Below are 17,406 nucleotides of genomic sequence, written 5' to 3'. Positions count from 1 at the left end.
TAACGTGCCAAAACTAAGAATTCACTTAAAGGCTGTGAAGTCGAGGAGGGGAGGTCTAATAGGTCGATACACATTTTAGTTAACTTATCTATCATTTTATCAATTCTATCAATTAACTATCATGATTACGAAGTTTTCCTAGAGGCAAAAAATTATACCCGATCGAATGATGAGTTCGCATTGGTGTTGCGCTTCTATTGTTGCTAAAATGGGATTTTTCTCCTCAATAGAGCACTCCAATACAATCAGTTTTTTATTTACAACGACCCCCCAATAATCAAACAACTCAACTTAAATCATACATTAACTTTTATATTTAAAAAAGTCGCTATCATCAAATATATCCATCGATTAATAGACAAAGTACCTTAAAGAGTAACAGTTCATTTAACATCATTTACTTAAGTTATCCGTAGCCAGTAACCATTCATTGTTAAGGGCCTGGGCCGAGGTAGCTCGAAGAGCCGGATCTGGTTCAACAAGACTAAATAAAAAACTTGAAAATGGAATGGCATCCAGTCTCTTCCATTTGTATTTTTCCACTAAAACGTCCTCTATTTTCCATATCCTTAGATTGTCCACCGGTACGTCCCGAAAGAGACCTTAAATGACGAGAAGAATTAATTTAGTAATAAGAAAAGTAACGTCTCATTTACCGTTAAGGAAATACTTTTTAGACTCAGTTCCAGTCTCAGTAATGTATCGAGGGATTCCCCCAAGAGTTTCCCATATTAGGCAGAGGTGATCGATATTTGCTGAAAATTCGGTGGATCCTTTCGGGCTAAACAACATTTCTCCGGTAGCCAACTCGAACGCCAAGCACCCTATCGACCAGATATCAGCAGGATAACTGTAACCAGCCCCCAGTATGACTTCAAGTGCCCTGTATTGCCTCGTTTGAATTTCTGGTGAGAAGTGGTGATCCTAAAAAATAACTATATGTGTTACTAAAGAATCTAGAGGGAATCAAACTGCACTTACCACCCAACAAGCGTTCCCCAAATCCGCAATTTTAATCTCGATGTTGGGGCTCACCCACATAGGGGAGTTAAAACTTGTTTCGTCATTTTCCTCTTTAGGGTTTGCCACTTGATTGAAATATGTGATTCCTGGGTATGATAATGCCCTTTGTTCGCCTATTCGAGTGAATAATTCTTCTGCTGGTTCGTCTATCCTGCTGTCCATTTTTTTCCAAAATTCCGAGCTTACTGAAAGATAAAAGTGAAATTTTTAAGGGTTCACTATCGATTCTCCTATACAGGGAACAGCCAACTGGAATAAATTGAATATTTGCATATTGCGACATATGTGAAAAAAATATCGAAACACGTTAATTCTGATTCTGAAATTACATCCTGCAACGTAAAAATTTCATTCTTAAAATCAACCCCCTTTGCGTGACAGTTGCAACCCCTACATATTTAAAGTGGAAGTATGGCTTTGTGATACTTCCTTTGAAAGGTCTTTTTGTTCGCTATTCAAAATTGCTTTGGTTTTAAACTTTATTGCAAAGAATAGGGCTTGTGGAAATATTTGAACAGTAATAGTAAGAAGTCTAATGGAGTAAAATCAGATGATCATGCTGGCCATTCCAGCAATACATATTTTTCTGTTATTCTTTATTATGTAGTATTGACGTGTTTCGATATTTTTTCACATACGTCGAAATGTACAGATATTGAATTTGTTCCATTTAGCTATTTCACCCTGTATGCCCCATATTTACTCTTCATTACCTACCATAAGAGCGGGGCAAATCGACCCCCATTTCAGAAAATCTCTCCATTTGCCCAATTAACCTTCTGATGTAGGACTCGTCCACTTTTATCAAGATGTTTTCTGGCTTGATATCGGTATGAATTATGTGGCATTCATCATGAAGATACATTAAGCCTTGTAAAACCTAAAATTCCTCCATTATCTGACGTTTCGAAGAGAGTATAAACGAATGATGCATTCACCTGAAAAATGATTTTTCGAACAGCAGCGACATGAATACCCCTGAAGTCGCTTTGTATAAGAAGGTGTAATAGGCTTGGTCCCATTATTTCTAGAGAAATAGCATTATGTACTCCATTTTCGCTAATGAGTTTAAATGTGTCCACCATTTGAACTATGTTCTTATAGCCCACGTGGCTAGGGTTCATGGTTCTAGTCTCTTGAAGAAGTCTGATCTCGTCATTGGCTACTGCAGTAAACATCGGGGCAGATTTACATATTTTTAACGCTACATATTGAGGACCGCTGAAACAGACCATTTATGGACCTTTCTGCAAATGTTGGTCGCAATGTTCTAATAGAAAAAAATCTGCAAGGTGTCGAGATAAGGAGGCGGGGCATCTTACCTCGGACACCATATGCAAACAACATCGATTTTAATAAGCAACTTTTCACTTACGTTTCATACAAATTTCTACATAGCCAAACTGTAGAAAAATGGCCCCATCCCAACTTTCTACAAACTTTATACTGATTCCTTAAAACATCTCCAATATTAATAGGCATATAACCACCGGCTTCATATTCTGTTTCATCCTCTTGGCTCTCTCTATTTTCAATATGTCTTAACTTCTTAATATCTTCTACGTTTAATAAATGTACATCCTTGCTAGGTGAACTGAAAATGCATGAAAGTATACAGATTGAATCTTAAGTAGGAGTTTTCCTTTTAACACAATATAGACCCCAAAAAATTAAGCAAAATCTTTACGCAACATTTTTTAGAAATTTCAAAATAACCGAAATATGTACGTATGAAAGTTTTAGTAAATAATCAAAACCTTTAATCATTATTCACTCCGGGACTGGATACAAAAGTTGTTCGAAATTGCCACCATTGGTTTTAGTAACACAAATTGTCGCTCGCTTTATATACGACTCTGTACACGTTATTAGAAAAGATCTTTTTCCTCGAATTATTTCTGCGGCGTTTTCTATCCGTTCATGTAACTCTGCCACTGTGTTAATTTCAGTCGCAACTACCAAACTTCTCATATGATCAGATAAAAATCACATGGATTTAGGTCCAGTGATCTCGCGGGCCACCTTTTTGGTCCACAGCGACCTATCCACCTGTTAGAAAATTGATTGTTTAAAAAGCCCTGTTCTTTTTTACTTTTTTTTATGCGTGCATATTTCGATTGTTTTTGAGATTTCGAAAAAATATTATATAAAGGTTTCGTTTAGCTTTTTGAAGTCTAGATTGTATTGAAACGAAAACTCCTACTTAAGATTCATCCTGTATAGATATTTATGTGCAATCAAAATTTTTCTGGGGGAGGAAGTAATTAGGGGAGCAACTTATATGCATAGCATAGCTTAGTTGGGGTTCAGGTAAAAATCATGTTGAATTTTTATCTAAAGTGAATAGAAATTGATCAAGGGATAAAAGGCGACGGCCCAGGGCGGCAGATCAGCAAAGATTTTCCGTTGGGGGTCTTTCTTGGGGGTAGGAAGGCGTAATTGAAAATTTCGCTCAGGGCGTCAGACTTGCTAAGGCCGGCCCTGCCTGCGTGTCTTGTGTCGATGGAATAATCTAACCACACTGATACTTACTATTTGTTACCGGGGCAGGAAAGTGTTTTCCGCGGAAACCAAAATAAGCGAACTTCTACAATCTCCTCGGCAGGTTCCAAAATTTCCTCAACAACAATGAGAGGCTCTTCGACCACACTCGCTAATACTTTTTTCGATTTGTGCCGTTTATATAAAAGGTAAAATACAAAAGATACAAGAGACACAGCAAAATAGTACGTCACCGAATTGCGTCCATCGAGGAAATTGTAAAGGTCTCCGTACGTGGGTAACGTCCTGTTTGTTGGACAATTAAAGTCACTTGTCATTGCTCGGACACTATCACTTTTAGCATTTTTTACGTAAAAAGTCCCCTATATTTAAGAGAATTTTCCGAAATGTTTGGCCTCATTATTATATCACAATCTGCGCGAATTTCTAAATTAAGTTCTTTTTTAATGACTTATGTATTGGAATTTCGCACAACTACCTTGTGGCCCAGAGACACGTGAGACATCATGAAATAAACTAGCGTTAAAAATAACTCGTCTTGGCACAATTCTCAAAATTGATAACTTGGACGTTTCTAAAATTATTTAAACATATTTAAAGATTTTACTCACTCTAGTAAACACAGAGAGGACGTAAGTGGATGTTGACGCCGTGAGGATGTTTTGGTGTTTCATTAGGAAAATTAGGGCATTCATGCAATTAAAACTTGCGGCGATGGGCAAATCCGGTATTTTGGTGTGTTATGTAATTATTGATTCACTAGGCATTTAACACGCAAATTTCTAAGGATCGGTACCTCGTTAGGAGAACGAAAACGAGAACACTTACTCACGTAAAAGTTGCCAAATTAGCCCAAAGATCCCTTTCTAAGAATAGTCCTGTTGAGGGGCGCCGGATATCCTCAATATTTGCAATTACAGAAATGTTCCTTCGGTATCCCATGGGGCTCTAATCGATAGACTTTATGTTTGGCGAGGACGCTGAGGCTGGCGAGAAGAGATCTGCTCGCTTAATAGCTCTCATGTACAGGGTGTCCCACTGAGAACTGGAGAAATTTTTAATTTCCTTTGCGTTACTTGGAAATTTCAAGATATCTGTGGAATCCAAAAAAGAAACAAGCAGATACCTTCGTTTAGCTCAGCTAAGAAATGGGACCAGTGACAACAATATAGTTGCTGTATGTTGTGTGGTAATGGTTAATCACAGGGAGGTTAACGATCTAGAGTCAGACTCCTTTTTCCACCTTAACCTTTTTTGTCCTTGAAACTCCGATTACTTGTTCAATTTACAATATTTTTTGTCTCTTCTATTTTTTCTGTGCCCGACTGTTTCCGAGTTACTTGTAAAAATAGCAAGCAATGCACGATCTTTTCCCATTGACTAGATTCAGTATGTGTGTAGGGGTATGTTTTGTACGTTATTTTTATAAATTTAATAAAACATTTTATAAATACATCGAAAACAAGTTGAGATGAGGAAACTATACAAGAGGAGAAAAAATTTCTAAATGGAACATAAAGTTCGAATTTTACGTTTAACTGTGAGTGGCTCATCACAAAAAAATTTGAGCTGAAAAAGGGGGCTGACTCAATAAAATAAACCACCCTGTAAATATCGACAATGATTTTTAAACGATCCTTAAAATCGGGTGTGAATGTTCTGAATAGTAGGGCGCGTGGACAATTTCAACTCAATAGGTTAACAATTGAAGCAATTCTGAAGTAAATTCTATAAAAAAACCTTAAAAGTTCAACTCCCTGTATATCAATGATTAAGCGTTGGCAAGTTCGTGTTTAAACGGGATTTACGTTAACCTGAGAAATCGCTTCACAAAATATTTGCACCTGATTGTTGAACACCCTGTATAGTAAAAATTGTAGATCGCGAATGTAAACCGTACAGAATGGGGCAGTCCCACTGAATATGTTCGCTCAGGAGTCTCAATGCGCAAACCAACTGGAAGCTCTAAAATCAGAGCGTGTCTTAGGGACCAAAATGGCCTCTAAGGCCGCTTTACGCCAATTTTAACATTTTTCCAATTTTTACATCGCTCAAGCCATTAATCCATTAAATAGAGGGTTAGCCTTTGACCGGAGAAACCTGCCAGCGAGATTTAATGGAACGGATGTATGGAATGTAATTACTTACCATTTAAGTATTCGGTTTCTGGACCTCTAAATAATGTAGAGGGTGATCTAAAAAGATTGTGCCAAACTTAAGGAGGTTATAGGGGACATTGGGATGAACAATTTTTGCATAAAAACCTCTAGTCGAAAATAAGCCATTTTGTCTCCATAGCCATTTTTGTTCATGAAAAGAAAAGCTGCCATTACACAAACTATAGGAGTTTCATACGCCAACAACTTGAAGTCACTCCAGAGGAAAAAATCCAATGGGTTTAAATCGGGGATTGGCGCTGGCCATCTAGATCTGTGTAATAGATTCGTGGTAAATTGATTTTGATGAACTCTGATCAATGCGGCGTGCAGATTATCGTTCTATATTGTATCAGGACACAAAAAAGTGTTCATTTTATTCACTTAAGTTGAATATCCAAGTCTTTTGAACAAAAATGGCTCTGGAGCCAAAACGGCTAATTTTTGACAGGTGTTTCTGCGCAAAAATTGTTCGCCACACTGTCCTCCATGACCCCCTTAAGTTTGGCACAACTTTTCCGGAGCGTACTGTATTTTTAAATACATATACAAACAATGACTTGGTGCAAAGTGCGTTCAGACCAAAATTAGAATAGAAAAATATGTTCCTGATTAGCCATAGGTACTTACATAGATGAAAAATCTTCTAAGTATACACCCTCATATCTGGAAGTAGGAGGCGATAATGAAAGTGAGTGAATATCGAGGTCAACGTTCAACGAATTCCGTTTACTGGATGGAGAGTCGGCTGGAGCGCAAATGGCAGTGAGCGGGAGCGGCAGCTTTTTGTCCACTGACGGAGTGGTGAGTCTTTCATATGACCAGTTATCGTCGTTATCACTTTTTCTTCTACTGCTGTATTGGCATGTGTAGATGGAGTCCAACTCTCTGTGTTTTAAAACAGTCAAAGGTTCAGAAAAGAGCAAATCAACTGGTTTTCAGGTAGGGAGCAGAAGCGCCATGGCTTCCTCTCTACGTTAGAAAATCTCCCATTGGGAGATTACCTAAGACTAAACACATTTCATCAGTTTTCCTTATAAGATCCAGCATTAATTTGCTGATAACAAACACCAAAAGAATGTAAGGAATATAATTCATTTATAATCTAATTCACGATCCAGGGCTCGCTAACACGTGTAGGCAAGGAGCGTCATTTTTCATAAAAATATGATCGATTTTGCTTTGAGGATATGAGGAGAATAACTAATCAGTGATACCTAATTTCCGCTAAAAAGCTCTTTAATTAAATTCAAATGAATTTTCAGCCACTGAACTCAATTTTACTCATTTACAACGGTTTTCGAAATCACAAAAGAGCTTTTAACATTTGATATTTAATTGTCTCGTTAAATTTGTTTCCAGCGTGGAAATAATGAATTGAATTAAATGATGTAGGAGGAAAAATCGTCACAAATCTATTTTCAGATTTAGCGACTACGTTAGCATGCACACATAAAATGATCAGCAACTTTTATATCAAATTCAATCCCGATCACAACTCGTACTCCCACATACCTGCTAGGTGAAGATCCTCTAAAAAATATGCTTTCTTGGGAACTAGACTTTCTGCAGTAACTATCAAATGAATTTGACTGTTTTTTTGAAAAAGAAGCTTTAGGAGATAAAGAGTAAAGTGTATCAAAAGATGAATGAATGTCGAGAAGCCTGAAATTTGTAGAGGGTCCACTTTTATCCAGTGGCGAAAATCTTCCAACGCTCGCAAAAGAAGCTTTCTGTGGGCTTGCCAGAGTCTTTGGAGCCAGAATGGTGGGATCTCTTTCAATAAAAAATCGCAGGGCGTCGTTGCACTAGGAGATTCTAAAACATTTTTCTCTACGGAACGAACTTCAAAATAAGGTACATCCGACATAATGAAACTCAAAGGATTTTTCGCGTAACGTTCCGCGACGTCAGTCCTTTCTGCTTGTGTTGGAAACCTGTACGAAGAATGTGGGGCGAGGGCGCAGGTTATCCTCGAGGCGTCGGCGTCGGTCGATAATCAAAGATTGGGTGGATGTTAGCACAACTGTTGATACACTACATTTGCAGGTGTTTCATATCAATGTTATCATTTTTATTAAACGTCCCTCATCAACAAAGTATTTACGCAATTCGTTCCAGTTCTTAAGCTTCTGGCAACGAAAATGATATCATGAAGGAGCCCTCTATGATGCAAAACAGCGCCTCGACTTGCTATAATGAGGTGTGGTCTGGTTTAAGGCAGTTAATTTTATTGCGTGTGCTAATTTCGACTGAAATTAGGTGATCAGTAAGGGCGATAAAGGACTTGGAGGGCAAACATGAAGTTCGTCGAGGAAAAACCTATTGCAGCACAGTCAGTAACACCAATACTCTCCTCCGACCTAGAAATGGTCGACTACGAGTATGGGCATTCACCACCATGAACTCGACTGTAGAATATTGCGGCATCACCATTCAACTCCAGCTCTCTTTCTACAGAATTTCACAATCATAAATAATAAGTTATCAAAACTGTATGGCACGGAGCAATACAGGCATCTCAGGCGCGCTTCGAAAGAGAATTTCTTGAAAAGAGTTGGAAGACACATCAGCACGCCAATAAATGGGCCATAAATGATGCATTTTCCTTTCAATATTCTTCTTCGAATCTCAAGCTGGAAGGAAATTGATGTGTTTAAATAATTGGTTGCCCCTATATGCCATGGCGATCACGCTGCATTCATGGCATTAAAAGTCTTTAATTAGGTACGCAGCATTGGGGCTCTGAGAAGGCATGAATTATTGGGAGTGCGAGTGAATACCCACCTTGTGAAAAGTAAAATCACCTCCCATAATTAAAAAGTCGCACCATTCTGTATCGAACCAGACGAACCATGGCGGGTTCTGGTCTCTTAGACTGTTATTTTTCTAAAGTTAATAAAAAGAGCTCTGCCCTAAACTAATCTAAACGTGCAGGTTGTAAGCATATTTAAATGTACATCGAAATGTACACTAAAGAAAGTTACTTTGAAATATGCTATTTCCTTGCATTTTATCGGACTACAGTTTCACAGGAACTTCTGCTAAGGTAACTGGACATAAGAACACACTCACCCCCAAGAGTGTATGTTCTGACCTCTACTAGTTAGTGCTATCATAGCTTATTGTTATCTCTTTCTCTGCAATTCAATAAACAGAAACAGAAGTTAGTTCAATTTGGAGATGTCTGATCTGTTAAGTAAGGTTAGGTGTTATTAAATTTGAAATTGAAAATACAAATTTGAGTTTTCTTAAATTTATCTTTTTTATTGTTGTTTTCTGTTAATATTTACGTTTTTCCTTAAGTTCAGTGAAGGAAGTAAATGTTTTGCTGATTTTTAACTGTAATATGAAATTTTGTATTATCAAATATTGAATTTTGTGATATAGCCAGTGGTGTCTACTATGTAGGCAAAAGTAGTGATGATATTGTAATTTCCAATATTTTTACTGTTCTGGCAACCAGGACAGTGATTCCACTTACTTTTAATTCATTACAACACTGCCCAAACCCTAAAATACCTAATATTGAGGTAAGTTCTTCTCATCAGATTTTGACATATTCGAATTATACATAAATTACTACTATACTGCCATCCTGCAGAAAAAATGATATCTAAACGTTTATCAAATTTGCGAAAAAGAAATTAAAAAGAACATAATTGTCTTGTCCTGCTGACATGTTCTCTTCATTTAACACTCTGATTTAATGTGTTGTTTTCAAGTCATTAGATCTTACAAAATTAGAATCTACATCGAATTTAAATTTGCATTTTCAGGTAAAATGGCAGAATTCAAACCAAAATTTTTAAGACCATCAGAAACATCTTCATTGCTTGATAGAGACTCAGCCATTGATCAAACAAGGTTTGTATACAATAAGTTTGTATCCCAATCAATCCAAACTCAACGGCAAAGATTGCCAATATTTAAAAACAGAAACCACATTTTATACTTGCTTGAGAAATATCAAACGCTAGTTCTAGTAGGAGAGACTGGCAGTGGTAAAAGCACTCAAATCCCTCAGTATTTAATTGAAGCTGAGTGGCCTGCTCAAATCGGTGTTTGTGAACCAAGAAGAACTGCAGCTATATCTTTGGCCCAACGAGTAGCTGATGAGACTGGAACCCTTGTGCAAGGTGCTACTGTTGGCTATGCAGTGCGATTTGATTCATGTACTAGTAAGCCAAAAATTAAGTATATGACTGAAGGGCTGTTACTGAGAGAAATGATGTCTGATCCTCTATTAAAAAGTTATTCAGTAATTATGATAGATGAAGTGCATGAAAGAACTTTATATACAGATGTGTTAATGGGGTTACTAAAGAAGGTTTTGCCTAAAAGACCAGAATTAAGACTGATTGTAGCTTCTGCAACACTAGATGCCAGTTCCATGAAAAAGTTTTTTAATATCAACATCTCTGAGGACCCAAAGATGGACACTGCAGTAATTATGTCAGTAGAAGGGAGGCAGTTTTCAGTTGATATTTATTATATTGCAGAACCAGTTCCTTGTTATATTAAAGGCTCAGTGGAAGTTGCCATGAAGATTGTATCAACAGAAGAGCCTGGAGATATCTTAATTTTTTTAACTGGACAGGAAGAGGTTGATCGTGCAGTACAGCTATTATCAGAGCATGTTACAGAAATCAACAATTCCAAATCTAAAACTAAAATCATGGTATCACCTATGTATGGGAGTCTGCCATTTAACCAACAATTAAATGTATTCAGAAAAGCACCAGATGGACATAGGAAAATTGTAGTTGCCACAAATATTGCAGAAACATCAGTAACAATTCCAGGAATAGTTTATATAATCGACTGTGGCTTTGTAAAGATAAAATGGTATAATACAGAAACTCGCACTGATAACCTTATAGTGGTTCCTATAAGCAAGTCATCTGCAGATCAACGAGCAGGCCGTGCAGGTAGAATACGGTCTGGTAAAGTATTCAGACTGTATACAGAAGAATGGGCAAAGAAACTGCCTCTTGCTACTCCTCCAGAGATGGTTAGAAGTAATTTGAATTATGTCGTACTTCAACTAAAAGCAATGGGTGTGGACAACATTTTAAAATTCAAATTTCCCAGTATACCCCCCATAGAAAACTTAAAGGGAGCATTGGAAACCCTCTTTGCTCTTGACGCCGTTGACATTCAGTGTGAGCTAACGAGGCCGTTGGGATTTCATATGGCCGAATTTGCACTAGATCCACTATATTCAAAGATATTACTAAGTTCTGCGGATTTTGGGTGCACTGAGGAAGTGTCAATTATTATTTCTATGCTCCAAGTAGAAGTTGTGTTTGCAAAACCCACTACAGGCAACGGGATTGTGAAATCCCGAATTCAAAAACGGCTGTTTGAGGTAGAAGAAGGGGACCTAATAACCTACTTAAACATTTATAATGGATTTATACTTAGTGAAATGTCGCAAGGATTTTGTCATAAGAACTTTATAAATTACATGAGCATGAAACGCGTTTTGGAAATCAAAAGTACATTAGGAAAGATTCTCGTCAATTATAATATTTCCATGGTGTCAGGAATTAAAAATACGGAAATAATTCGCAAGTGTTTGCTAAAAGGTCTTTTTCCAAATGCAGCGTACCTGCATAGGAGTGGTGTTTATAAGACAGTTCGGGGAGATATAGACTTGTACATAAGCCCAGACAGTGTTTTGTACACGGTTCCCCAACCACAGTGGGTGGTGTTTTGTGAAGTAGCCTATAGAATTAAATTGTATATGAGGGATATAACTGTGATTCAAAGTGATTGGCTTTTAGAATTGGCACCACATTTTTACCACAAAATTATAGAAATAGATTAAGTGAGAATTTAATAATTAAAAATTTATGTCAATTGAGTTGACACTATAAATAATTAAATATATCTAATTAAATGTCGTGAATTAGTTTTCTTACTTATTTTTGGAGATAATATAACAATGGAATATTCAATTCCATTGCTGAACATTTGGTGTTTTTTACCTGGTATTTGTTTAAAGCTCCCCAGGAAAGAACAGGTAAACATAGTTTTAAATGAAGCTAATGACTGACTACCACATGGTTTATTGTCGCAAGAAAGGAGGAATATAACTTCTCTAGAAAGATAGGGGGAGATGGAAGAATTCACTTGTAGCAGAATTTTACATACAAAACTTAGTAATTCTAGACAAAATGGTGCAGAAACGTTAACAGCTATTGCTCCTTAATTGAGTGTTGGACTTATTATAAACCTATTCGCCAATTGTTGACTGCCCTACGAGGATTTTAAAAATAGTCAAGACTGTAGGTAATGGAGCAAAAAATATACGAAGATTAAAATATGTCATTTTTAACCACCAATGCTTATTTTTTTATTAACATGGCTGTTACTGGCAAGCTCTATGACTCATAGGTACAACATATGTTTTACATATCTGATTCGACAATGGCTTCAAAGGTTCGTTTTAAATTCATAGCTGCATTGTAAGGTAAACACCTAAAAATAAGTCCCATATGTAGATATGTAATGTTCCTCTAGGTATAGAAATACTGTGTACAACCTCCTCAATCCGAACTAATGATTGCATCAAGGGATTCGGATTAGAAAATAGTTTTTAACAATTGAATATAAAAAAGTGAAAAAAACATTTTAAATATTCATCTATCATAAATTTTAGTTTACCGCTTATCTCCGTTTCTTTTACTCTTTTCTTAGGATCAGAAGACGATTACAAATTCGTAACTAAAAGGTCAAGAAACATGTTTAAACATATTGAACTCATATGTATATACAGTGGTTTACAGCTGCAATTTTTTTTCTGTTCGAATTAGTGGAGGTATTAGAGTAGGTTCGATTTGAAGAGGTTCTACTGCATTGGGACAATTTCAACACACCCAGAAAGAAAGAAAAATTAAACACAAACCTTCCCATTAATGTAAGACCGCCTAAATAATTCGGAATTGTCACCTCTAACTTTGCTTTACATTGAGCATCCAAGATTTCTTCAGCAACGTCCTTCGGTGATAACAGAGGCATTAAAGTTTCATACTTGATTTTAGGCCTTTTACACAGTCCGGTATCGACCATGTATGGGAAAATGACCGTCATTTTGATTCTATTTTTTGGGTTGGTTAGTTTAAGCTCATCAAACAACGCCTCCATATATCCACGAACTCCAAATTTCGTCGCACAGTAAGGGACCAAATTGGTAAATCCGATAAGTCCAGCCATGGATGATATACTTACAATATGACCTTGATTTTTTCGTTTCATGTTTGGTAAAAACGCTTCTAAAAGCTGGAAATGATGCGATCAACGAAAATAAAATAAATCATATGCGAAGGTCTGCACGTAAACCACTTGTGACGGAACCATTTGAGGCGAACCGGACAAGCAGAGGACCAAGCGAAATTTCAAAGAGAAAATCGTTCGAGAATCAAGATTTTTTAACGTTATAATACAAAATACCTACCCAAAAATGAGCAGTTAAATTTACTGCTATTATCTTCTCAATTTCTTGAGGAGTATGATCATCTAATGAGTGACATGGCATTATTCCAGCATTGTTAATGAGAATATCGACATCGCCAACCAGAGATTGAACGTCCTTAGCTGTTTTAAGGACTTCTTCTCTGTTGGTAATATCACATCTGAAACAGGCAAACCATATTACAGTAGGCAATCAAACGAGTACACATATGTACATTCCAATGATTGACTTCTAGAAACGAATACCCTGTATACGCATTTAGAATTAGTCTATTGCGAGAGGGGCTTGTAATAATTATTTGCATAGATATGCGAAATATTACTGGGAAGACCTATTGCATGTCTATATGATTTACATGTGAACAGTTATAAATTCTGCAGCAGAATTTCTTTGGCAGTATTTATATAAAATGACCAAGGTATTACATATAAAGACCCATTCAGTGTATAAGAAAATTATCTCTTCTTACTGAAAAGAATAGGCTTTAGGTCGTCCACCTAATTCGGCGATTTCTTTGATGGTTTCGTCATTATTCCTTTTGTTTATGTCCCAACCGACAACGATCGCGCCTCTTGATGAGTATGCCAAGGCCAGTTCTCTCCCAATACCATGGCCAGCGCCGGTGATCTATAGACAAGATTTTGTTTATTTATTAGAGGCGTACAAACAGAAACTGAGCGTTGAGGTTAGCCACATTAGAAAACATACGCAGACGCATTCAAACGGCCATGCGCATTGGGCATGCGTAGTTTAGTCCCTGCTCTTTATGTGATAAAAGTGTCACAAGCTGTCATTCAATCCATAAAACGCCATTAAGAGATGGATATTTCCAGGCGAATTTTAAGAATATCAATATTGTTCTGGTTGAAACTGAACAAAAACGTTGCTGAAGATAGTAGATACGAAGATAATTCTGTTGATGTTTCAATTGCGATTTAAAAAGTTTCGTGAGGGGAATATTTGTATTGCGGACGTTCCACGTTCGGGCGTAAAAAAAGTTTGAGGGCGAAGAACTTCAAAGTTTACTGGACGAAAATCCATGTCAAACTGAAAAATGCTTGCAGAACAGTTAGGAGTAACTCAACTAGCAATTTCAGTTCAATTGCGTACAATGGAAAAGATTCAGAAGGAAGGAAAATGAGTTTCTCACGAGCTAACCGAAGACAACAAAAATCGAAGAGTTAACATCTGCATGAACTTGGTTTCTCGGTATAAACGAAAGAATTTTCTGTGTGACAATCCTAAGCATAAAAAAGCATAGGTTGATCCAGGCCACCCATCCACATCAGTTGTAAAACCGAACATTTATACCAAGGAAGTTTTACTATGTGTCTGATGGAATTGAAAGAAAGTCATTTACAGCAAGTTTCTAAGACCTGATCAAACAGTTATAGCTGAACGTTATCAAGCCAAAATGATGAAATTAAGTAAAAAAAAGCCCATTTACCAGCCAGGGAAGTCGGAAAGTGGTATTGCTGCATGATCATACTTTTCCGTATCAGCAAAATCAACCCAGGAACTCATTTTCTCTTTAAGCTGGGAAATTCTCCAGGTGCGACGTATTCTCCAGATTTGACTCTTTCGGACTTCCACTTATATTCAGATCGACGCAATCTCACTTAGCTCACCAGCGGTTCTTTGAAGTTGAAGACGTTCGAAAATGGCTCGATAACTATTTTGCCTCGAAACCACCGAGCTTCTATAGCGAGGACATCCATTATATACATCTAATAAATGTGCAAAAGACCAGGGATAATAATGGAGATTATTTTGATTATTAGTATTTCCAATAAGTATGTTTTTCGTGAAGCTTTATTTCACTGAAAAGTGCTCAGTTTCTATTCGTATACCTATTAATATTAAATAGCAAAGCAAGTCATACTTTTCCATTAAGGGTCAAGGGGAAAATCCTTAGAGTTCTTATCGTTACTTACCAACACTATCTGTCCTTTAACAGATGTGGGAGGTGGAGGATTGAGCTTTAGATATATAACTTCCCCCCAATAGTACAGTAGCTTGACCAAGAAAAATAAGATATGGCCCAAGACGCAGAATGATTCAATCACTTTCCTTTGAAAATTGCTTTCCTTGAGGCTAAAAATCACATTTATGATGTACTTTAGCTGAAAATATCCTCTAAAATATCAACTGCATGAGTTTTAAATGCGGTCAATGCTGTTTTTCCTAGGTATCGATACCTACCAACTATTGCTTGATGCCGTGCATTCATAGCACTTACATACATATTTATCTGTAATTATCAGTGTTGTTTTCATAAAGAATTGCTGGTTATTGTAATTTATTGTTTGTAAAAGTTAATGAAGATATATATGTATGTGTTATCTCGGCGCAGGTTATTCGTTGTAGATTGGGCTGCACAAAATATAGGATCAAGTTTTACAGCAAGAAATTTTTTTATACTCTTAAGTGATAACCTGATCTGAAAGTTATATTCAGATCAACGAGGCAGGAATACTAGGATACTAATACTAATACTAGGAGGCACTAGCACAATCTTAATCGCAATCATTTTTTCAATGAGCACTACCTTCCGAAGATCGCTCAAAAAAATCCAAGAGGGTCTGGTCGCATGCACTCACCGTCTACATTTGCTCATTGAAACACAAATCTTTTATTTGTTCCTTCTGAGTCCATATTAATTAATATTATAATTAAGTATTTTTTTATACTTACACGTTTTGCGCATTATCGACTTTGAGGATAGGCGGTTGGGTGGACATCTTTGCTCAATGCCAAATTAGGACAGTAAACCTAAGCTAATACACAAGTGGATATGTAATCTATCGTCACATAAACTGCAGATGTGCTTAACGTCCAATTCGTTGATAAAAGGTTATCGCGTTAGTACCAAGACTGCGATAAAAACCACTCTACGCTTACTTAAAACTGAAATTAGCACGTTTACACAGTATTTTTCTACATACTTACATAAATTACTGTGTAATTACTGTGTAATCTTACATGGTGACAACGTGTGATTGGGTCTGGGATAGATCACGATTCTAAAGTGTAATATATCATCATGGAGATATTTCAGGGAGCAATATTATTCTGAAAAATAATAAAAAATGCTAACAGACCCATGGTTAACAGCACACCATTTTCAGTATATAGGATGGCCAATTTTCATATTTTTTAAAGGACATTTTCAACAGTTTTTATAATTTTGTCTTCGCTTGGATTTATTTTTACCTTAAAAAATTTAATTATATGTATTTATGAATTGTTTCAGATAGTTGATAACTGAGGCGAATGATTCGTTTTTTCCCTTACTTTCTTTACCCTCTTAATTTGCATCCACAGATATTTTTGCAAACTGTACAAAAACGGTGATAAATACGAAAACACTGCAAAAAACTAAAGAATTGAAGGAGGAATTTAAATTTGGTACCAGAATTTATATAGGAGTTACTAAAAAAAGACGACAAAGCATAAAATAGCACATGAGCTAAAAACAACACCCTTTGTATTGGTACCGGCGATTTTGACATATGTAGAGGATCTTAAAGAAAATAGGTGTACGAAAATTCAAAAATTTAACTCAAGACATACATGAGAAAAAACTGAAACTTTGCCACCCTGTATGTCGAAAATAATGCGTTTTTGACCATGGGTCTATTAGTATTTTTTATTATTTTGCAAAGTACTCTCACCCCTTAAAATATTTTCATGATGATATGTTACTCCCTGTATAGACTGGTTCCCACCTAATGGGCCAAACTTGATCTACAACTCGCTGTTGACTTTAGCCGAGTGTCCGGGGGCTTCTTGGAGCTTCTATGGATTTGCAGACTGTTGAGATTTTCGACCATTTGGAGCCTCTAAGAGATTTTCGGAGGTTTTCTAAATGATGTAGGGTGATCCGCAACACAATGCACCTAGAACAGGTGCTTGTAAAAGACTTTGAAGCAAGTCGTCGCAATTTTTCGTAAAAAATTTTTGCCTGTGACTGTTGAAATTTTGGCTTTGAAAATGTCTTAAAATCGTTTTACTGCAGAAATTTTCCAAATTTAAATATTGAGGTATGAAAGAAAAAAATTATTTAAAAAATCGACTTGCTTTCAAGCCTATTAAATCGCCCTGTACAATACAATAATACACATCTCCCTCTTAAATGGAATCCACCATTTTTTCAAGCTACAGAGACAGAGAGAGTCTTTAAAAGATTTACTTCATCCTAAAGACTTAGCTACCAGTAATAAAATTATTAAGACTTGTAGTGGT

The 17,406-nt window shown here is 36.5% G+C and overlaps 3 protein-coding genes across 5 annotated transcripts; 1 reads left to right on the top strand and 2 right to left on the bottom strand.

Moving 5' to 3' along the window:
* Positions 1-296: 296 nt before the first annotated feature.
* LOC136414883 (SRSF protein kinase 3-like) lies at positions 297-7,675 on the bottom strand. Of its 3 annotated transcripts, XM_066399149.1 has the most exons (8): positions 7,197-7,675; positions 6,312-6,569; positions 2,399-2,617; positions 1,962-2,244; positions 1,741-1,903; positions 982-1,208; positions 657-924; positions 297-602 (listed from the first exon to the last, which is right to left on the bottom strand). In XM_066399149.1, the coding sequence occupies exons 3-8, from the start codon at positions 2,503-2,505 to the stop codon at positions 394-396; spliced, it is 1,257 nt and encodes a 418-aa protein (XP_066255246.1). In that variant the 5' UTR covers positions 2,506-2,617; positions 6,312-6,569; positions 7,197-7,675; the 3' UTR covers positions 297-393. The 3 variants fall into 3 exon arrangements, with proteins under 3 accessions (XP_066255246.1, XP_066255247.1, XP_066255245.1); XM_066399150.1 differs by lacking the exon at positions 7,197-7,675 and having other exon boundaries at positions 6,312-6,652; XM_066399148.1 differs by lacking the exons at positions 6,312-6,569; positions 7,197-7,675 and adding an exon at positions 3,556-4,665.
* Positions 7,676-9,012: 1,337 nt separating this feature from the next.
* LOC136414645 (probable ATP-dependent RNA helicase DHX35) lies at positions 9,013-11,618 on the top strand. Its single transcript, XM_066398798.1, has 2 exons — positions 9,013-9,214; positions 9,461-11,618. Exon 2 carries the CDS (start codon positions 9,466-9,468, stop codon positions 11,512-11,514), a length of 2,049 nt encoding a protein of 682 aa, XP_066254895.1. The 5' UTR covers positions 9,013-9,214; positions 9,461-9,465; the 3' UTR covers positions 11,515-11,618.
* Positions 11,619-12,004: 386 nt separating this feature from the next.
* Positions 12,005-16,015, bottom strand: LOC136414646 (short-chain dehydrogenase/reductase family 16C member 6-like). Its single transcript, XM_066398800.1, has 6 exons — positions 15,856-16,015; positions 15,096-15,255; positions 13,631-13,788; positions 13,144-13,321; positions 12,595-12,968; positions 12,005-12,167 (listed from the first exon to the last, which is right to left on the bottom strand). Exons 1-6 carry the CDS (start codon positions 15,900-15,902, stop codon positions 12,098-12,100), a joined length of 987 nt encoding a protein of 328 aa, XP_066254897.1. The 5' UTR covers positions 15,903-16,015; the 3' UTR covers positions 12,005-12,097.
* Between the last annotated feature and the right edge of the window lie 1,391 nt (positions 16,016-17,406).

This window comes from Euwallacea similis, chromosome 18 (genome assembly GCF_039881205.1).
Source record: "Euwallacea similis isolate ESF13 chromosome 18, ESF131.1, whole genome shotgun sequence".
NCBI lineage: Eukaryota > Metazoa > Arthropoda > Insecta > Coleoptera > Curculionidae > Euwallacea > Euwallacea similis.
This window is presented reverse-complemented; position numbering and strand designations above follow the sequence as displayed.